Below are 23,275 nucleotides of genomic sequence, written 5' to 3' on the forward strand. Positions count from 1 at the left end.
TCTAATAGAGGTTACTAAAATAAAAAGCAGGGCAAGCAGGACCATCAATACCCTTCCACTCCCCAAAAAAACCCCACAACACAAACAGGCAGAAGGCAAGTGAGCAATCCATAGGAAGCCAGAGGTGCACTTCCAATTTCCAAGGTACATTCAAGCTTTCAAGTTTAGGACAGAACTTTTAGGTATTGATAGTTGGAAATGGATTTGGCTTATTCGTGTTATCTCTTCTCTCTGAAACATCAATGTAAACAAGCTGAAAGCAGACAAATATGAGATGCAGACTGAAGAGAACAGCACTGTGAACAGTGTGAGACAGTGGGGTACATTTTGTCTGAAAAATGCTCAAACAAAAACAGCTCTCTTTCAGTAGCAAATAGACTCCAGGACAAAATAAATTAAAGGTGGTCCTCAGTAGCATGAAAGTGATGTTGTGTCTTCTAGACACAACTGCCTGACAACCACAGGATTGGCACAGCTTGGCACAACACTGAACATCCCTAAACTTGCTCAGATTTGAATAAGTAAACCCATAATGATACCCCGAAATGGAACAACACACCTGTGTTGTAACAAACATCAAACTTAAGAGCGTAACATAATAATATGCAACCTCAGAATACTCAGAATAAAACAGTTTTGAGACAATTTAAAATTGATTTTACTATATAGATAAATCATTACTAAATTGCCACCACTAAAAGAAATCTCAATAATTTTACACTTTGACACAAAGAAAAATGTAGCATGGTTAGCAAGATTTTCTGTAGGCCTCATGCATGAAGCTAAGGAATTTAGACAATTTAATAAAATGAATTCCACATACTGTATGTTATTATTTATTTTTTTAAATACATGACATTCAGCCAAGAAAAAATTAAGTAACAGAAGTCACTGCTTGTGGCAAATTGAAATTAAATGAAAATAATTATGAAGTGTTTTGGCTTGGTTTTTAAAATTTCTTTTGTTTTTTATATTTTAATGCATTATTCCCCTGCCCCCAGTATGGAATAGTAGTTTTCAGTATCAACTGAAGTTCATAATACTATTTTACATTTATTAACTCTATGTATCTTCTAGACAGTTCTTCCTTATCTCCTTCATTATTGCTGAATTTTAATTCTGTATTTAATAACTGCATCACAATCGTAATTTTGAGAGCTTTTGTGAAAGAAGTCATATGCTACTTAATTAAAATAACAACATAATGTAGAGGGAAGTTTTAGCCAAGTTTTCAGCCCAAGAGCTTCTGAACTGAAATACATGAAAATTGCATTGCTAACTGTAAATCCATCTTTGTTAAAATATGGGAACATGAAAAATTATTGTATTATATTTTGTCATTTCAGCTACTAAAACCAAGAAGCAAGAGCCACATAACTTATAATTATCTTGTAGTTATGAGATATATCAGTGAGCCATAACAATATGATTTCACAAAAAAGAAATTACTTCAGCTTCAAAGCATAGGAAAGCCAAAAATATGCATTGCTGTCTCCTCCTCAGCACATAAACAGCCTGCCCAGTGAGGGTGGGACTGTGTGAAAACCAAACATGTTCTGCCATTGCAAGCTTTCTACTATACGTCAAATAACTAAAAGACAATGAGCAACTAAAATGAGGATTAGAACAATAGTTGTTTGCTGTAAACAAACACAAAAGCCTCCATCAACGACAAAAAAACTAAGAAGATTTGCTGACATAATAATCCATGCTGAACAGCCTCCCATGTACCACCCCTCAAAACAAGTTCTGTTCAAATTAAAATGGGGATCTTTTATCAGTTTTCACACAGTTAATTCTGAATTGGTGAAACATCAAGACTCTTTTGGGTTGCACTTGGTTGACTGACTGACCTAGGGTTTTTCAGGGCCTTCACTCCCAAGCATTCCATGAGCAAATAATTTTAAAAAATAAATGGTTGTAGGTAGAAGACATCGACTCTTCTACCAAAAACTATCAAGGCTCCAAATCCAGAAATGGCATACACAAAGCACCTTCTTGTACAAACCCCAAGAACTGAACATTTGAGTTGATAACTAATTGGATTTTACTGTTGTTCAAGAAGCAACAAATTCAAGACTGAACACATATGAATAAAAGAAAATTACTGGAATTTTTCAGCAAGGTACTGCTAAGCATTAGCAGAAGCTTTTTGCTTCTAGTTAGTAGTCATACACAGAATAATGGAATCTGTAATGAAAATCACTTTTCCCACTGTTGTCTTCAAATGCAGAGTAAAGTTTCAGCAGCTTTAAAATGCTTTCTATTTTATTATCTCAAATTGTTTCTTTTTCACTGGAAGTGGGATATGTTTTTTAAAAACCTACTGAATGGTTAATGAAACAGGAAAATTTGTGTTATTGCACTACTTCAGTGCCATGCCAAAATACAGACTTCCAAGTAGACTTGAATTTATTACAAATGCTTTGCATATGAAATAAATCCTAAATTAAACTGAATTTTGCTCCTAATGAGAAAAATGCTGTTACTAAAAATCTTCATTTCACTCTCATGTTATTATTAAAAAACAAAAGAGCAGCAGCTAAGTAATTAAAATTAGGTAAATTTGGGTGGAAAGAAGAAGTAAATTTCAGATGTTAACTCTTCGAACAATCAAAACACTTGATTCCATAGGTATCTTGGACTAATTTGGAAGCAGTTTCTGATGCAGACTCTCTCTTCAAATGAGAGACCAAATGGAACCTCTTTATTCCAGTATAGACTTGCAGCAGTATTTTCAACTTTCAACACAGTAGCTATTGCATTCAAACATGGTAATTCCAGATTCAGATAATTAGCAATCCTCCAACAGGGAGACTCAGAGGCAAGAAATAAGAACCCAGAGGATGTAGATGGAGACGAGGTGCCCCAACACATTGCTGGTGCAAGCAGAGATCACAGTGCATTTTCCTGGGCACACTCCCTAGGGGAGTTTTGAGATGTACTTTGGGAAAGAGGTGACCACAGTTTCCCTAAGAAGCAAAATGCCTGGAAGTAAAATTTAAAGGCTCAAGAGGGACATAAACAACCATGATTGTTTCATTAGCAATGAGATAGAGAATTCTGTTACTCCATTTCCATGCTCTGCTCTGCTTGGTTACTATCCTTTCTACTTTCATCTAATATCAGTATGGGTCCAACATCACACCACGCCAGAGTGAGGTGAGCACTGCTTTGCCTTTAGAACAGTTAACTTGAAGCTGCTTAACCAACAGCAAAGAGCCTTCTTGGATTTTTAACTAATTATAATAGTTAAAAAAACACTGCTGGGAATGTGTTCCTCAGAAAATAAACGAAGATCCTTTCTTTATCTTTTCTGCTTTCTGATACAGAGATGGGTAATTTTTATTTAGCTACATCTCATGCAATCAGGTATTTTGAACAATTTCAAGGCTGGCCACTGTGCATGCAATGTGTTGACCTTCTAGTATTGGCTTTGTAAAACATTGGCACTAAACTGCAGACCAATATTTACAACACACCTCATTAAAAAAAGAGACATGGATAGGAGAGCTCAATGCTTTGCCACTGCTTTTGACCTTGAACAAAACCTAATACAGAATATTTTGGAGGACCGAGAAACACTCACCAAAATTTAGTTGTTTTTCCACTCTAACTCCAGCTATTTTGTATTCCTAACTTGTCACTAATGTGTAGGAAGAGTATCCCACATCAGAGTCATTATCAATAAAAGGACAATCGACATTCTTGCCTTGCTAGATGGCAAGACACATAGGAAGTCCATTTAGCTTTAGTATGTCAAACAAATGTCCCTCTTCATTGTCACATTATTAGCAAACAGTATGAGTTCAAAGAATCGAATTACCTGATACCTGGAAGAGGGGAAAAAAAGGTACATACCATCACATGATGGATTGCTGGATCTGGAGAGCAAAGGAGAGGAAAAGAGAAAATGCAACAACAACAAAAAAGATTGCTATGAAGACAATTTACTTTCCAAATGAAGGCATTTAGAAAACATGTTTACTCTTTGATTTTTGTTACTATTTAAACACCGCACCTATGTGCCTCCCAAAGAAATTAAAGGCAAACCATTTGCTGTTTGTAGATAAATCTCTGAATTTGAGTAAATGCTTTTATTATCTTCATTACATTTTTCAAATAAACTCATCTTGGTTATAACTAAAAACAGTTAAGTCAGAATTTGTGAGTCAAGGCTCTACACATGGCAGTTCCAGTTTATTTCCAGACGAAAGATATCATAGAAACAACTAAAACCTAAGTTTTCTGTAAAGAATCTACAACTAACTCTTTCTTAGAATTGTTATACATGTGGTATTTATCTAATAGCATACTAGATCAGTGTAAGTAGAGTGAGCGGAAAACTTAGAGAAATGTTTTTTATTATAACACACAAATACTTCACAAAGGTATCAGGGCAATGAAGATAATGCATACAACTTTAAGACCATAACACAGCTAACTAAACTCCAGTCAGGCCCACTGATAACTCCTCTATCAGGCAATATGGTTTCTCAGATAAGCTTAAGGATAAATGAGTTTGGTACACCAACAGATTATCCAGCTGATAGGTCATTGATTACCAAAGGATTACAAAAGGATTACAAAAAAGGAGCAAGTCTGTGGTTGCTGAGATCAAAAAAAGCTAACCTACTCTTTTGTAATTAGTGCACACCTTCAGGGTATGTTTGTGCCAACACCACTGAGCTTCTCAAACAGTGCTAAACGTCCCACATATAACATTTTTCAGTTTCATTCCCCTGTGGGAGGGTACAATTTTTTCTGCCTTCTTTACATTTTGCTCCTATCAATGGGACTTCCACATGTGCATCGAACACTGCAGACGGCTCTATGCAACCCAGATTTTTCTGAGTAACTCATAAGGATCTTCAAATATATTTGTATGCCCCTTTCCCAACTACTCAGATTAAAATTAGACAATACTGAAGTACATGTATTAATTCCCATATTTGTGAACTGTTGAGATCACTAGAGAAACTTTACTACAAAGAACTCCTGTTTCTTGATACTGTTGAATCAAGAAATGCTAAAGAAACACTCAGTAGGCACCTTAGTAGCATTGTAACAAAGTATAGAGAAAAGACATTATTTTTCCTTATTATTTACACTTGTGTAAAGCATTCTGAAGGTGGTAGTGACAATTTTCAGAGAAAATAATTTGCTGAACTGCAAAGTAACCCTTTCCAAATCCTACCTGTCCTTGTTATGCATCATCTGATGTAAAAGTAAGAGCTAAGACAAAATACAGCGACACAAATACAGCACATCAATGCAGATGACTGCACCTGAGAGAAAATTTATCATGCACACTATGCCTGAGCAGCTCATACAGGGCAAAGGAGGACTAGCAGAGGAGGAAATTATTGCATTGTTTCAACAGAAAGTACATTATTACAGTGGGGAAAAGAAGAAATATAATCAACTCCTCCCTTTTTTTCAAACCCTGGTTAAGGGAAGAAAATAACATCCTTTGAAACAGTCGTGAATATCAACTGTTACACAGCTGACAGATGAAGGAGAAATAATTTTAAAATTTTCTGATCAAAGGTCACAGCCAGTTTTAAAATCTGGAGAAAGCCCTCAACATCTATTTCTTTTGCAACAGAAAACATAATGATTTTAGTTAAATCTTCTTGCTTTTAAAGAAAAAACAAAACAATCTCTTCAGCTCAGTACTGTGCTGACTGAGTCACGGGCACCAGTCTGTGCATTTGACTTGGCCACTGCTCTACAGAGCTTCAGTGGCACAAGTAGTTAAAATATGTGCTGAAAGAAAGCTGACCCTTCTGTCCTGGGCTTTTCTATTGAGTTTCTAGGTATTGCATTTAGGCAGGTGACCTCAGTGCCAATTTGAGCCTAGGAGATAGTCCTTTCTTTGTGCACCAACCCAGCAAAACATCACCTCTTAGCCCACAGCTAAGCCCAGATTAATCTGAGCCCAGATTTAAATTTTTAAATCATTTTCTGTTTAAAAGTTGAAAGAAAAAAAAAGGACAGAAGTCAGAAAGGAAACCCTCTGTACCAAAGTTCTAACATGACTGAAGAACCAAAATACTAGCAAACTTACTAACAGTATAAGCTTCACTCCCACTGCCTAAAACTTAGCATTCCAGCTGTAACTCCCCTAAATCCTTATTCAGCACTGAAAAATTTTGAAAAGCATTTCTTGGCATCTTGCCCTTCAGCACAAGAAAATTTGCATTTTTACAGCATTTCTGCCTGTCAGCACTAAAACATTTTAATGGGTTTTGCAGCTGTGCGGAGAATCGAGAGATGGTCAGCGGATTCTTATGGCAGACTGCTGAGAGACAAGTGCCTGAGGGTGCTGAGGCAGGAGAAACCAGCTGACCTGACCAGTCTTCACACTCCACAGGAAATTCAAACAGCACCTTTCACTTCCAATGAGCATACCAAAACAAAGGCCCTTCCTGATCCATGGACTTTGTGTAGCCAAAAAACCAATTTTTTTTTTCTTTTGCTTAATCTCAACAAAACAAGCAGCTTTATGTAAGAACTTGTTAAAGAACTGAAGGATGGCTAATTGCAACTTCAACTTCCATAAGCTGCACCTAGTATATGGGGTTTAAGTCACAGATCACAGCAACTACTGCAAGCAAGAGCAAAACCAGAGAAGCACAGGGTCCCAAGTTTCTCCTGGGGGTGGGGACAACAATGTGGCCAACTTAAAGGTGTCTCTTCAAAGGTCATGACTTAAATGTATGAGTAAGGGCAGAGTGAGAGGCAGCAGCAATGCCAGGAACTAATTAGCACATGCAATCTCTCTGGGAGAGCTGCATGCTGAGGTGACTGGCAGAAGAGAACTGCAATACCAGGAGCTGCCATTCCACAGGGCAGTCACCCAGCACCTGGATGCCCAGTTTCAAAGGTGGGCATTAAGGGTGAGTTAAGTTCAGGAATCCAAGTCCAAGTAAGGGGTTGAACACACTTTTCCTCTGCTAAAAGCTGAACAGGACTCTTTCTCCACAGTGTCTCTTGGTTAATCACTAACCCTACGTATTTTCCCCCAAAAGACATCCTTTGGCCAGCCCAAGAGGAGTCTGCCTTGTTTCAGTCAGTACACCTTATTAAAGCCTACTAATTGCTGTCAAAAATAATAAACCTTCTCACGAGAAGAAGAGCTAATATATTTTGATTTCAAGTCTAATAAAACTGGTATCACATAGGCATATTCCCTGGATTAACTACCTTATGACACAGACTTCTAATAATTACTCCAAAACTAATTAGCCAAACTCTTGTCTTAACCTAATACTTAAAACTGTGAATTCATTTGATATTTGCAGCACTGTGGCCAACACAGATTTATCCTCCAGACACTCTCTGTCTCCAAATATAGACTCGAGATAGCTCATCTAGGCAGGGAACACGCATGTGTGTGGGAGGCAGTCTGAAAATGTTCCAAGGAATGGAGTTTATTCCACTTTCTAAACCACTGGGGGATAGGAAAAGACCACAAAAAGGCTTGTAATGAAAAGCCCAAGGGGAGGGCAAGTACACCTTCAGAATCTCACAAAGCCAAACACAAATGACAAGGTAAAGAAAGCGAGAAGGAAAACAAGTTACAGATGTCTGTCAAGGGAAAGGAAAAAAAATTTAAAAGCTGTAGAGGTAAGAAAGCACTGAGGAAACATCCTTATTGCATGACAAAATTTAATCATTGTGTAAGCCAAGAGAAAATTAAGTACACACGAGAAGTAATATGAAGTACTTCAAGTCAGAGTTCGTAGATAAAGTATTAACAATTTAACACACCACCATTCATTATTCAAAACATCTACATTCACATGAAAATTCTTGAAAGCTAGCCTGCTTCTCAGATTCGATGTTAATGAGAGGAATGGCATTCCCTGCATTGAGGCCTGCCAGCATCCTATGTGACAGCCACATGCCTCTGTCATTTTCCTACCATCAAGGTGTTACATCACTCAGTGATTAAAGAAAAAAACTAAAACCTTACTCTTGTAAAGAGCAGATCTGTCACTCACATTATCACATTGTAGACAGCTAGGTGCTACATTGAAGGGTAAACTACAAAAACATGAGGCTCCTGAGGATCTGAGGTGAATTGAAATGAAGAAAGGTAAGGTACATTTTGCAAAACTTCTGCTAAAAAAAAAAAAAAGTGACCCAATTCTGTTGAATTTAGAATAAGAAATTTATCTGCCATTGCCGTTTATTATCGAGAATGCCATATATACTTTCAACCAAGAGGCTCTACATCATTTAGTTTTCTCTGTTCACTACCATACTGTAATTGAAGATCTCCAGGATATGCTTATCAAAAAACCCACACAATTGCGTTGTCTACATCTTTCAAAAGTTCATACTTAATCTCTAGCCATGAAAGGACAAGGACACTGTCAGAAGAGGAACTTTTTTTAAAGCCCGATTTTAGTTACCAAATGCAGTATTTTATCCCTCCCACTTTCTCCTTAGTTTTGAGAAAGGACCAGCCAGCAAATTTTGATTTTATTTAATCACTTTTTGCCCCTTACCAGGAATATGGAAAGGTTTTACTACTTTTTATTTCTGTTCTTCTAAGTATCTTCATTGCAGTTTGATGCCACAGTTCTAAGATATTCTCAATTTATAGACAAAACTGCCTCCCCCACTACTGAGTTTGTTTTCTCAACATTTTAATTGTTTATACATTCTTAATTCTGAGGTGATGCTTTCAAGATTAATTATCTATAAATGCTGTCAGAAGCCCTCCAAATATATTAACACACACCAGTTTACCCTATTTGAAGTGCCTGTTTCCATTCCAGGCAGTGACTCCAGGCAAAGCACCTAAATAGCAGCTGAAAAAGCTTTTTCTTCAGCCCATGGCAGGCAGTTTCCTTCTTAACAGAGATGAGGACACGAATGCTGCCCTCCTTAGGTGAAGCCACTCTTGCCCCTGTCATGCCTAAGGAAATCCAGCTGCACACTTCAGGGAACACCCTGCATATCCATCAGTCAGGAGTGAGGAGCTGAGACTTCCCAACGCAACAGGAAATGCTCACTCAGTACATCTTTAGCCACTGAAAAAAATCTCAGCCTCTTTCCTTTGTTTGTACCACATTTAAATCTTGAGTAAATGCCATTACCATGACTTTCAAATTATGCAAAATTAAACAGCTGAGGTATTCAGTCAGTCCTGTACAAAGTCATGTAGCAGCCACACAAGCCTCTCATCAGCTGTTGTCTATTTAGCTCTTTTGAGTAGCAACCCATTCACTTTCACCCATCTGTAAAACACACTAAAATATCCTAAGATAACAACTTTTAAAAGCCTCCTAGAAGAACAACGAATATTGTATAAATAGCCCCTGTCATATACATTAATTAGTTAACCAGATGTTTTTTTTTTTTTTCTACATTCAGCTTGTGACTATGTTCATATCAAGCCTTCTTATAAGGCTTGAATGTGGCAAATTATTGCAGGGACAACTAGATATTTTTATTTTTTTGTAAAACAAAATATATGCTGTCTGCTTATTTCCTTCCATAAAACCCCTGATCTTCTCATATGGACACTTTGTAAGTGTAAAGGCAATATTAATTTGGAGTGAATAATCACATATCAATACACAAGAAGTGGGAATATGATTGCTATTATTTCTCTCTTGGCCTGTGCATCTTTCTAAAAGGCCCTGATTATCTTGGTATGACCTGGAATGAATAAATGTGTTAGCTTATGGTCATAGAAACCAATCAACAATCAAAGTATTATTTTGCCTCATAAATAAGCATGATTCTATGGTGTTAACAATAATTTAATGAGAATCTTCTAAGTACAAGCTCTCTTATCCAGAATAGAAATTAAATTATATTCTAAGATGTTGGCATTTACACAGTCCAACAATACCCTAAACTTAATTAATGCCCTTCCTGCCCAGCAAGAACAAACAAAACTGCTTTGCAAAACAATGAAGGAAAATTGAAGGTAAAAACTTTAGTCAGCAACTATTTGAAATCAGCACTGCAAATTCAGCAGATGTAGTCAAGGTAGGAACAGTAATAAAAATCCACAGATGAAAAGAATAAAGTACTTAAAGTATCCATTCCCAAAGGACATTGCCAGCACTCAAATTACAGAGGCAGGATTCGGTAGAAATGTTCCCCCATACCTTAGGAGTACTAAGATAGGTTTAACTACTGTCAGATGGTTTTATGTGGTATCTATTTATATTTCTGTTTTATTGTTGTTTGTTTAATTTTGGTTTGGTTTGTGGGGTTTGTTTGTTGGGTTTTTTGGGTTTTTATGGGTTTTTTTTTTTGAATGGTAATTAATTTAGGTCCATGTAGAATTCCATCTGATTAAAATTGCATGATGAAAACTTGTTGCATCCAAGATAAAATCTGGGGAGGAAGAAAAAAAAGAAAATGCATGGGTACATTTCTGGCCAGGATGAAGAAAGTCAGGGGACTTCTTCCCCTAACAGACACAAGCTATGTAGCTTGATAAAGCAGTCTTTTAAGAACACCCCAGAATAAAAAAAAAAAAAACAACCAACCCATTTTTAGGTCTTAGTAGAAAGCATTAACTGAATTATTGGTATTTACCCTATGGAATACATTTTAATAGCAAAATCCTGACTCTCAAAAAAGGCCTGAAAACATAAAACCCCCCTCAAACATTGGAAGTACATTTCTGTCTGGAAATTCTGCCACATGTATATAGCCAGAGCAGTACCTCTGACACAGAAGCACCTGGCTGCCCATTTTAGGTATTTGCGTGACTCTTCTCAACAGCAAATCGAAAAATTTACTGTTTTCTCCACTCTAGTCTGTGCTGAAGAAATCTTTTCACATGCAAAGAGATGTGTCACTAGGGAAAAGAACAGTTTGTCTGATGCCATACAGAGGATACATCTATAATGCTTTCCCACACGATACCCCAAAGCTGCTGAGGCGATGGGCTGGCTCCAGTTTTGGCATCTTGTTTTTGGCCAGAAGTGGGAGGTGTATAGGGATATCTCTGAGTGGCTCACATGCTTCTATGACACACCAGCTGGGGCAGCTCTTGGAGTCTGTGACCCTCCCAGTGGCACTGGCTGCATCTTGGAGGAGACATCTCCACTAATGCAGCACTTCAGCCTCTGCTGTCCCGAATATGTCACCCCAAGTATTCTCTAATGCATTTATTGAACCCTGCTCTCCACCAGCATCTGCAATGAACTGTAAAACATGCACTGCCAAGCTGATACCAAGTGACCCAAGGCTCGCTGAAAAAAGCACTAGAGTTTCTGACAGTGAACAAAAACCAAACCATGGCTGCCTGCCTCATGCTGGTGGCACATTCCTTCTTTCTTTGGAGTTTTGTGATCAGTTGAAACTTATGCATGTTCATATTTTGCTAAACTACTGGTAAAAGTGCATTGTTCTCCAATATGCAGCCAGTAGAAGAGTTCTAGAAATCACTATTATTCAATTCCAGCTGATTTGAGGATCTATTGCATAAATAACAACAAAGAAAATTTAAAAAAAAACCACTTTAATTTCCCAACAGTTTTTTTAAAGAAGTATTTTGACAAGTCAGTGAAAATCAATTAACTGTGTACCTGCCAAACTGAGAAAAGGTATCAGATATCATCTGTGGTCATATATATGAGTGTAACATATTTATTCCAAGCGCTCCAAGCAAATCTAGGAACACAGTAAAAAGTCAAAGCCAATGCTTCCAATGTGCCACTAAATATCCATCAAAAGTTTAGTCTGAGGCATGATGAATACTCCTCTTCATATGAGAAGGCATGCAAATCACCAATGGTTCTTAGAAGAGCCATTTCAACACTTGGTATGTGAGAAGTCAGCTTTAAACCTACCAAATTATGATGCAGTCAGTCTTAAAATCTCCATTTGATCTGTATAATAATTTTGAAATAATCTTACTTGGAAAGGACTGGTCATTAAATAGAGAATAAATGACAGATCCATATCTGGCACATGCCAGGGCTGGTTTTGTGCATTATTTTTTTGTTTGTTTTCTGGTCTGGTTGACAGGAAGAAAAATAATTAGAAAGAAAATTAAAAAAACACAACATGAAAAAATACTAATTATAATAAAATGGTTCTCCAGTGCATTTTGCACCCTTAGTCAAGACAACTGGATGTGGGCAAGTTGAATAAATGAAGCAAACTCATACTTTCCTGATTAACAAAGATCATTGACATTCAGCTGCTCAACATCCAAGAGTATTTTGTCTTTAAAGCACTGCTCACAGACAATGATGCTGTGACTAACTAGAGAGACAGGGATATATGGAGACCATATTGGAAACCATATCAGAGGCCATAGAGAGGTGGCTCTGGCTTCACCTGAATTTCACCCATGTATTAATAGGAAGAAGAAAACCATGAAGAAAATCATCAGAAATACAAAAAAACCAAAAACACCCTAAACATTTCACCAAAATATATTTTCCCGTACATGCAGAGAGCACCTGGAAAAAACAGTCCTAACAAAGCTGAACTACCAGCTGTCCCTCATGTCTCCCAGCAGGGCATTAACACCAAGAGCTGTCAGGGTGCAACCTCAGAGCCACGAGAGCCAAGTGAGCTGCACTTGGTTGGGAAGGAGAGTCAGCTCCGGCTCACCGTGCCCACCAAAGAGCTCTGCACAACACCTGAGGCTTCAGCAGGCTCCATACCTGCTTTTTCTCAAGCACAGAACTGCCCTGGTGCCTGGAAAGGCAGGCTCAGCCACACACTCAGCAGGTCACAGAAATCATCGAGCACGACACACTTGTGCTCCTGAGGAGTATCAAATCATGCTGGCCAGAAGACACTCACAGTGTCATCCTAGGATTGGACACAGATCCCAGTGCATCTAACGTAATCTGACAGGACAATAAGTATCTTTTTCATATACTGCTCTGAGGGAGGAGAAGCAATTAAAAATAAATGGTGTCACTGGAACACGTGCTTGCTAGGATCTGGTGCAAAGTCAGCCCTGGCTGAACAATCAAGTCACCCTGAAATGGAACATGAATTCAGACAGATTCTACTGCAATTTTTAGCTACTTTTAATGCCTTTCCCACAAGCAAAAGGAAGAATGATTAATCAGGGAGCTTTATTAAGCTGGATGGCTATTGTCACAGAATAAAAATCCCTGGTAAAATAAAAACCTCTCTGAAATGTCACAAATCAGATAATTTTCAAGATCATGAGAATGACCAGTACTTTAGATTTGATAACCCTGTTTAATATAGATAGCCTTACAATCTGGTATAAAAAATTACCTCAGAAATCTTTTGAGTTCTGCTAGGATGAAGTAATTTCAGTCTTCTGAACACATTAAGTTGAAAAGAGAAAAGAAAAATTAAGTTGAGAAGGGAGATAGGGAGAATAAAAAAAAAGAGAGAGAAAAAGATTTCATCACAGAGAAGCTCCAGTGAACTACACAGGAGAAAGGATACTCCAACACATGAATAGCTCCTTTATCCCTCCTGCATTACTTAGGAACCTTAAAGTAATTGGAATCTGATTTCTATCAGCTTGGAACATTTTCTCTGATGTCATAATGTCTGAGTTCATAAATTCCGAGTCCTAAAAGGAGAAATAAACATACTTAAAAAGATAGACTTCCAAGAAGACAAAATATGTTAATCTCTGCATTACATCCTAAGCAATACTTAGCATGACAGGAAAAGTTGTCTTAAGGAGACTCTAAAGCCCTCTGCCCTAAACTCCACAGAAAAGAGTTTGATTTAATGGAACAAAGAGTAGGGAAAGTGCAGAGCTTCCACTCATTCGCACAAAATGAGCAGAAGCCCACACCCATTTGATACAATGTAATTAAAAATGAACTCTCTACTGAGAGTAATGCACACAGAACAAGACCTAAACAGATCATGAGTTTTGTCACTCATTTTTTTATTTGTGAAGCTACTCTTTATAGCTGAAAGTTAATGCAAAACAAAAGAAAAATTATCCTTTTTTGTTTCTATTTTGTGCCAAAACAGAGGAAAAATTGTGCTCTGTACCAGTACTGAGGAACTGTATCAGTGCAGGTCCTGCACTGTTAGTATAGAATCTTTTCCATTGAAACACATTTTGAAAATTGAAAAATAAAAGGTAGGATAGTTGGAATTCTTTCCTTGTGCAAGTTTGCTGAATCAGTGATTTCCCTCCCCGGCTTGGGATGTTGAATGAACTTGCAGGAGGTACACCAGGTCTTCGCAGCGTCCAGCCAAGAAACTTTAATTGAAAGTATATTCCTTCTTTTGTTGCAAAAATAAAAATAACTGCAAAAAGAGATCATCTCAAAAATTAGGTGATTTTATAGCTCATTCTCTACATCACCCAAAACCAAGTGGAAAACAGTCACCATAGAATTATCAAGGTTGGAAAAGACCTTAAGATCACCAAGTTCAACCACTAAATCAGGACCACCCTGTTCACCTCTAAACCAGGACCCTGAGTCCTGTATCTATATGTCTTTTAGATACATCCAGGGATGGTGATTCTACCACTTCCCCAGGTAACTTGTTTCAACACTTGATAACATTTTTGATGAAGAATTCTTTTTCTAATATCCCACTTGAGCCTTTCCTGGCACAACTTGAAGCCATTTCCTCTAATTCTGTCATTTGCCATGTGGGAGAAGAGACTGACTGGCTACAGTCTTTTTCAGGTGGTTGAAGAGAGCAATAAGGTCACTCCCGAGCCTCCTTTTCACCAGTCTAAGCAACCCCAGCTCCCTCAGCCACTCTTCACAAGACTCGTGCTCCACACCCTTTGCCAGCTCCACTGTCCTTCTCTGGACATGCTCCAGCACCCCAATGTCCTTCCCTCAGTGAGGGGCCCAGAACTGAGCACAGCACTCGAGGTGTGGCCTCACCAGTGCTGAGCACAGGGGGACAATCCCTGCCCTGGTCCTGCTGGCCGTGCTATTGCTGATCCAGGCCAGGATGCCATTGGCTTTCTTGGCCACCTGCGCACACCCTGGCTGATGTTGAGCTGCTGTGAACCAGCACCCCTAGGTCCTTTTCCTCCAGGCAGGTTTCCAGCCACTCTGCCCCCAGCCTCTGGCACTGCCTGGGGATGTTGTAACCCCAAGGACAGAACCCAGCACTTGAACTTCATACCTTTGGCCTTGGCCCATTGATCCATCCTGTCCAGATCCCTCCACAGAGCCTTCCTACGCTCCAGAAGATCAACACTCCTGCTCAGCTGTCTGCAAACTGACTGAGGGTAGACTTGATCCTCTAGTCCATCATGTTGACAGACAGCATTTTTATGCCAAGTAGAATAGTTGTTTTGTAAATAGAAATCTTCAGTTGCTCTTTAACAGGCTTGTTTTCAAAATCTGAGCATCTTGTTCTGTTTAGACATTTGACTATTATGCTTGTCATAGTTTGTTTATTAAATAGAAACCAGTCAATATAAACCTTGCTATGTTCAGAGCCCACGCAGCACAGAGAAAATCTCCTCCACAATAAGCCAGGGGCAAAGCACTTCCAAGGTAAATGAACGTAAGCATGTGCTGCAGTATGCTTATTTAATAGTGCTGCAAAACCCTATTTAGTGAAATAGCAGAGTAGTTGAAAGAAAGATTTATAAAGCAACAGAAAAAATCAATTGTGGGCCCTCTTTCACAACCAGAGAATAACTATCTAAAGAAATTGAAAGCAATGAATGCAACGCATAATAACTGTTCAATATAAATAATTATTGTATACAACTAGATTTAATCTTTGAAACTAAATGTTGCAGGGTACTGTTGAATTCTAAAGCTTTGCATGTCAACAGGAAGATTCAGCTCCTCTCTAGGATATGAACCCTTATCAAAAACCAACCAAACAATATCTAAAGAAAGCATAAACACTGCGCAAGTATCATCACCTACTTGTTACAGGGCAGAATTGGCCAAAGCCTCCCCCCAATCAAGAAGTGAACTGAACAGGCTTTGCCACTTCTGTCATACAGAACAGCAAATTCCCTCAACAAAAATCCAAATACAAAAAAACAAGGTACTTTCGTCATATTTTACTCTGAGGAGAAATGATCAAAACAGCATCATTGGAACAGAATGCAAGACAGAATCTGCCTTGAAAACACACACAAACAGAAAGCAAGAAAATCCTTCCAATAATCATCAGTGAAAGGCAATACTAAAGAAAAAAATTATCATGAAAACAGTTCTAGTTTTAGCTTGGGAAGTATGGAAAGTAGCTACTATTGCTTCCCTTTCCACCTTGTTCTGCAGTCCCTCTCAAGAGATAGGGCCAAACCCACAGCCAGAGGTAGGAGCTATGCCAGCTACTACAACTGTTTCCACGGATATTGGAAAAGCCAGTGAGACAAGGATAATTAAGGGCATGTGCAAACTCTGTAGGAACCCTAGCATGACTATCACCACCACCATGCAGGAGAAGAGGCTCAGATTCAACCTGGAACAGCTCAAGTTACTACTAATAAATCAAAATGACCTTGGTTCAAATAGTTTGGATAGCAGAGTCAGTATCTTAATAACTGTAATTTCTTCTGTTTCCCAAATTGCCATTTTTAGAGTTTACTGGTCAATTCCAACGAAGTCAAGTAAGTCTTAACTGACGTTACATCAGAGACTAGCCAAGATACATTCACAATATATCAGCCATTAAAATGTACTATTTTCAAATTACAATAATCTAATTTTATAGTGTCTAATGGACCCACGGCAAGACAGGCAAAATTCCCAGACTGCTAAGCATATCCTCTTAACCAGTGTCATCCATCAGGGCTGCCTAACAACATTAACGTGGATGTCTCAAGAGAATTATTTCCATCACATACCAAGCACAAACTGCAAAGCCTCAACTCTTCACAGTCATTGCTACCTTTTCTTTTCCTTAAATTTCAATCAGTTTATAATCCTTTTAATAGGATGGGTAGCATCAATCCCTCCAGCAATCAGAGAATATATGTGAAAAAAGCCTGATTTTCCACTCCCTGACTTATTTTTGTTACAAAGCTCCCAAGAGAAATAAAAACATCAATAAAGAGAAAGGTCATTTTGGGAACATATGCAGTAAGTATTCCCCACATAATAAGAGTTTAAGGAATGGTTTATGGAAAAGGAGTCTCATGTTGAATTACAGCAAGCAGATCAGAAAGGCTGCATTTGTGCTCCTGAACAATCCAATTGCAACAACAAAGAAAGATGTAAGCTTTACTGGAAAATACAACTTGCAACATACCTCAAGGTTTCCCCTCTCAGGATACAAAAGGCTCTAGACTCTCAAAATGTCTTCCTCTTACATCCTCTTTCTCTCTCTTAAAAATTCTATTTTTTGACAAAAGCCCCAAAAACTTCTAGCCAAAGAATATTGCTAGACCACAGTTCTGTTTCAGGTGTATTCTCCCTTAAAATAAAACCACAGAAATGAAATTTTCCAAGGAAAACAGCCATTAACAAACCATCAAAAAAGTTCTTCTCAAATCAAGAGCATCCTTTCCCATCAACATTCTTTATGAATTCAATCAGTTCAAACCAAAAAAAGAATTCTAGGCTCATACATATAAACTGATATTTGACAAACATTTCATCATAAAAAAAAAGATCATCTATTACCATTCTGTCTCAGCGCATCCTGCAAATGTAAGCACCTCTTCCCGAATGTCAGTGAAACTACTCACACAGCAGAAATGTAAGAATTCAATAACTCTTGTCTTACTTATTAAAAGTGCTTAGCCGAAGTACTAAATATATGTCATTGGCAGCAATTGATTTGTGACACTTCAGTTAAGTCTGCAATGTATTTAACACATGAAGGACTCCAGTTTCATCGTGCAGAGAAGGGTTCAATGTTAGCAGGTAGCAGTTGCCAGCACTTAGATACTGTTATTAGAAATGGTTTAGGCAGTTTATAAACAGCATTTATGTGCCTTCTGGCTCAGGCATTAGTAGCTAAATCAGGCACTTGAATCGCTCTGTGAAAGACACCTCAAAATAGTGCTGGGGTCTGAGTTCACTTCTATCCCTGTAAATGCAGAGCAGTTTAATTGACTCTTATGCTTAAAGTCAAGGCACTGAATTTAGTCCCAGGCTCCTCCAACACAACCCAGGAGAGGAAAAGACTGACACGTGAACCAACAAAACACACTGAGCAAAAGCAAGTATTCTTTAGAAAGGCAGACTGCTGTAACTCATACAAATAGAAGAAATTACCCTCTCACATGGGAAAAAATAATATCCCTGTTTTTCACACTACTGTGTATCACTTCAACTCTGTTTTTTCTCTCGGAAGAATACAAAGTGAGGAACGTGAAGTCCTTCCTTGGCTAGGCCTCCACAGCTACCCAGAACAAAATGGGAACCATTAGTTGATACAACTAAGAGGAAACATGGCGCAGTAGTCTCTGTGTGTGTTGAAGTTGTGTGCAGCACACTGAAGCCAATGAGCAGAAAGACTTTCCCCTCATCTGACCTAGTTCTGTCAAGGATTCACAAATGGAGACAGTGGGTGTAGAGGTGACACATGCAGGATCTTCAAAAATTTTGGAAGGCAACATCTCACAGTGAAAGACATCTAAGACCCTGATGGGGAGAAGAAAGCTGGCTGAACTCTAGAAAATTCAGAGAAGATATCAGTGGGCTGCCCAGACCTGTAGGCATCTAATGAAGTGAACAAAACCAAACCAAAGAACAATTCTGGGAAAAAATTGCCAGAAGGACAGCTGGTTTCAGGACAAAGCCACCTGATGTTGCAAGTATATTCCATTTGAAAGGAGATACAGATTTAAAGAATCTTCTTGGTTTGTTTTTATTTTCTTCTTCTTAAAGCAGCATGCAAAAAATATTATAAAAACCTATTATAATTGAGAAAACAAAATCAAATTTTCTGGATTCTGAATTAGTGCTGTCTGCAGTGTGACAGGTGCAGCATAAAAAAGCACTGTCCCGACAGAGTTTTCCAAAAAAACCAACAAAGACTATCAGAAATGAGGATCAAAGGCTCAAAGAAGCATTAATCTTTCATCTAATTATTCTAAATCACAAATGTCAATTATCTCCTACTCACTGTATGCCCAGCCATTGGTAGCCAGGCAGATTTTGCACAATCAGTGCAACAGGATGCCCAGAAAGGCTGTGGACTCCACGCTTGGTGCTACACAGAGCATGACTGTGCACGTGCCTGAGCAACTTGCTGTAGCTGACTCTGTTCTGAGTGGGGTCATGGACTCGAGGATGCCCAGAGGGCCACTCTGATTCCAGCAATTCCATGATCAGGTTAGAATGGATTTCTGGCAAGTTATTTAACAATGACTACGGTTTTTTTCCACAAAATGGATCAGAAAGGGTGCTCTGTGTAGAAGTTGAAGTCTTGGGAAAAAATCCCAAACAGAATACAACTGGGAATGAAGTCCACAAATCATTTTTAAATCAGCTTTATTGGTGGACAGAAGAGGACTTTGGACAATGTGACCCAGGAAAAGCATTGGTCATCACTAATGAACAGATTCATGGAGGAAGCTGACAGTGAGGAGCAGCAAAATGAGATTCACAGTCTGGAAATGAAAGGCCCAAAAAATTTATCACCTACTTAAAACTGACAGAAACAAAAGTTAAAAGATATACACAACCATGGCAGGTGTCTGAGGCAAATCTTAATCCAACACTGTCAACACTCATATTTCCGACCATATCGCTATTTTCTTTCACTGTTCATAGGTAAACCACTATGTCTATAAAGGGAATGAATCAAACAGGAACATACAAAAGCTCCCCCTACACAGAAGGGACAGCAATCTTAGGTCAAAAGGGATTGGTGACCTTTCTGGAGAAAGTAAGAAGTGCTCTTGATGAGAAAAAGACATGAAAGAATTTAGAACTATGTGATCCACCTCAGTACTCAATTACTGAAACTTAATGGGCTTTGACTCGGGCTTACAAAATAATTGATCTAATACAAGAGTCTTGTTCAAAACATACCACAAAAAATAACTTCAAAAAGTGTGCTTTATTGTGTTGAACTAACCTCCCAAACCAGAAATTCAAAAAGTAGAAACCATTTCTTCCTCTGTGAGCTGGTCTTCCCAATTACACCACAGGACTATGGCAATTACTTCATGCCCTTACATAACACACATATGCTCCTTTCCACCCCAAAAGAGAAGTTTTGTTTGTTACCTCTTACCGACAGTTATTTTGACAGTTCTTTTCTGAGAGTCCATCCTCATCTTCTCCCATAATATCCACTGCCGAAAATATCAGTGCAACCAGAATTGCAAAGCAGCATACCAGTGCAAAGATCACAATGCATCTTTGCTGGGACTGAAAGAGATTAAGATTAAAAAAGTTTTAATGGCATGAGCACATTCTAGTCAACAACTTGAGACTCTAAAACTTTTATATAAGATCCAAACTTGTTTGAAGATCTTACTGCCATAGCTGTCAACATGAAACACACCTCAGGCTGAAAACACTCTCAAAACTGTCCTTCATGTATCACCTTGAGATGTATTTTAAATCTCTCAAGTACTGTTAAATAATTCATGTCACACATAGTATTCACAATTTAAACTGCTTTCTGTTTGTATCACAAGGAAAGCATTATGCATTAAAATAATGACTCCTACATTAACTACGTATTTTCTGATTGCACCTCACAGGTAAAGCACACACTTGGGATAGCACTCAAAAGTTTTGTTGTGTTTGGCTGAAATAAAGCATGTCATTACAAGAAGACTGAAGAGAAAAGTCTTTTTTTATTGCTACAAAAAGTACCTGACATTGTCACCCTGACTGTCACAGTCACTCAGACACATTGGCAAGTCTTTGCCCCACAGTATTTATAATATAATGAAAACAAATTATGATGATAGATGAGATTCAAGGAAATGATGGGAGACTGTTGCTCAGTATGAAAGGTAATGCCCTCCACATCTCAGATTAAATATTAAAACATGGCATAGCACTACCTTATGAAATCTTGCAGTAATAGATCAGATGCACCTGGTAGCACCCTGGGTAAATGTGAGAATGCCTAAAGACCGTCTTTTGACATGCAATTTACATAGCTGCATAAACATAAAGTATATTCTATTCTGAAACCAAATGTTCAAACAAATACACTGTGCATTTTTCTACTGAAGTAAATCTGCACAAATATATAAAAATATAAATGTCTAACTTCTGTTGCCATAGTTATTTTCTTTTTTTCATTATAGCCCCGTAATTAAAATGTCACATAAAGGAAAAAGCCTTATAAAGGAATGGGAAAGAGGGAAAGTGCATGGGAAAGCATGAAAAGCGTAAAGGAAAGAAAACAACATCATGCTTGCAGCTGATAATCAATTCCATAGTATTTCCATTGTTCCTGACATTTTGTTCAAGAGGCAGTAAGTTTTAGAGTAATATGAAAATTTTCCCATACACATAAAGAAAAGACCTAACTTTTTTTTTTTTATAAATAAGCTTCCAAAACTTCCCAGCTAGTGCACTTGTCAGGTGAAACATGCTCAAGCATTTCAGAACAAATCCAATATACACATTTTATTTCAGTCCGTGAAAATCTAAAACAGAGTAAACAATTTCATCAGACAAAAAACTCATCTGAAATTTAGAGACCAATGTATCTTTTCCTCTAACACACTGAATGTGTGGCTCAGGCTATATGGCTATTTTAAATATAATGCATATTTGACACTTTTATACATTTCAGATACATATTTAAATCTGTATTTCTAATAGATGAACTAAAATATTAAAAGAATGCAGCATAAGAAAATGTTCTTCAGCCATAATAGAGCCTATTTATGAAATAAATAAAATTTGGGAAGTTTTTTTCCTGCTGCTAGGTAGAATCACGGCAACATTTGAAAATAGTTAGAAATTACTGCACCTGCATGTCCAGAGCTAAGGTTGTAGTCACATGCACAGTGGAAATTAGGAGAAAATTATTAAACACTGTCTCATAGCCTCATCCAACTGGCTAGAAAAACTAAGAAGTGCCAAAGTAAAGTAGGTATTCAGGTCTGGGACACTGGTCTATGCCATTTCTTCATCAGGATGTTTCCCACTCCTGTTCAGATGACCATTGTCTCTCTCATGCAGTTTTTTTACAAGTGTATTTGCAGAAACTGTTTGATGCAGGTTCCTCCACATACTGAACATATCACCATGGCAGCAGCAGAGCAAAGCTACTCCCATAACCAGCAAGCCAAACAGAGTCTGGGCTCGTTTTCTACCCCTAAGAGCAGGGGATGTGACCCAGCAGGGCTTACAACAACAGAGTTCTTCCTCCCAGATCAGGATAACTGCAGCCATTCTACACACTGGGACTAGCTCTGAGTTACTCTGGGTAAATTTGTAGCACAAGCATCCTAGCTGCCACACAGTGTGAAAGACTTCATGCTACTGCTCCAGGGAATAACTCTCATCTTCTTGTTCCACTGCCATGCAAGCAGCACAGCAACTACAGAGCACTGGACCAGCAGGGTCCATATCAGCCTTCGAGGCTGGGCCAGCACACCTAGAGACAGCAGGAGATGCTTCACTAAAAGGTGGCCACAGTACCTCTATCACATGTGCTGTAAGTCACAAAACATCTCGAGAAACCTTTTAACTTGCTTAAAGCTTGAAGGCCGAATCCATATAAAATCTACAGTGTACCAACAATAATAAACTATCACAAGGAGGAGGGGGGTGTGGGGGAAAAAAAAGTAGCTGAAACAGGTGCCTTAAGTTCAATATCAGGAAATCTTGTGGTAGCAATTTCTAGGCGCTCAAGTTAAAGCAACATGGAAAGAGAAGGTCAAAATAATTGTGAATGGAGCCTCCTAATCTAGCATTCATTTCCATTCCACGTAATTTTGGGGAACATATTCAAGGTTTCTCAGCTTCTGTGTTGTAGTTGGAAATTGTATGAAGGTTAAACCCCTGGGTTTTTTTCAGTTCTGTATATATACAGCTCGTCAAGCCCTGCAGTTTGAGGGACTGCTGCTCACTGTAAGCAGCAGAAAGTTAGTACCACTAGTAAGACCACTGCTATTCTACCAGCACTGAAAGCAAGATGGAACCAGACAAACCCATTTTACTGCTCTTATTTTCACAGCTCCTTTTTATTATGCAGTTATCTTTGACAATTCTAATGGATTAACTATTTCACTTTCCCTTAAGTAGCAGCTTAACAGTATGGTTGCGAACAGCATAGGGAACCTTTTAAAACAACATACAAAACCTCCCTATGACTGCAGTAGTTTTTCTTTGAACTAAGAATAGCACAAAATAGTAAATAAAATAAAGCAAAAATTCAAAGTTTGTGATTTTCCTAACGC

General features: G+C 38.2%; 1 protein-coding gene across 3 annotated transcripts in view; it reads right to left on the reverse strand.

The window, feature by feature from the left end:
* Positions 1–23,275, reverse strand: part of PLD5 (phospholipase D family member 5) — a 176,360-nt gene that overhangs the window by 86,589 nt on the left and 66,496 nt on the right. For 2 of the 3 annotated variants that reach the window (XM_085055148.1, XM_085055149.1), the window contains exon 2: positions 20,134–20,270. In XM_085055148.1, coding sequence (XP_084911274.1) covers positions 20,134–20,270 — 137 coding nt within the window. Of the gene's footprint in view, positions 1–20,126; positions 20,271–23,275 lie in introns of those variants that run through there. The other variant, XM_085055150.1, reaches the window with a different exon arrangement.

Source organism: Lichenostomus cassidix, chromosome 3, assembly GCF_008360975.1.
Source record: "Lichenostomus cassidix isolate B80296 chromosome 3, HeHo_3.0, whole genome shotgun sequence".
NCBI classification, from domain to species: Eukaryota; Metazoa; Chordata; class Aves; order Passeriformes; family Meliphagidae; genus Lichenostomus; species Lichenostomus cassidix.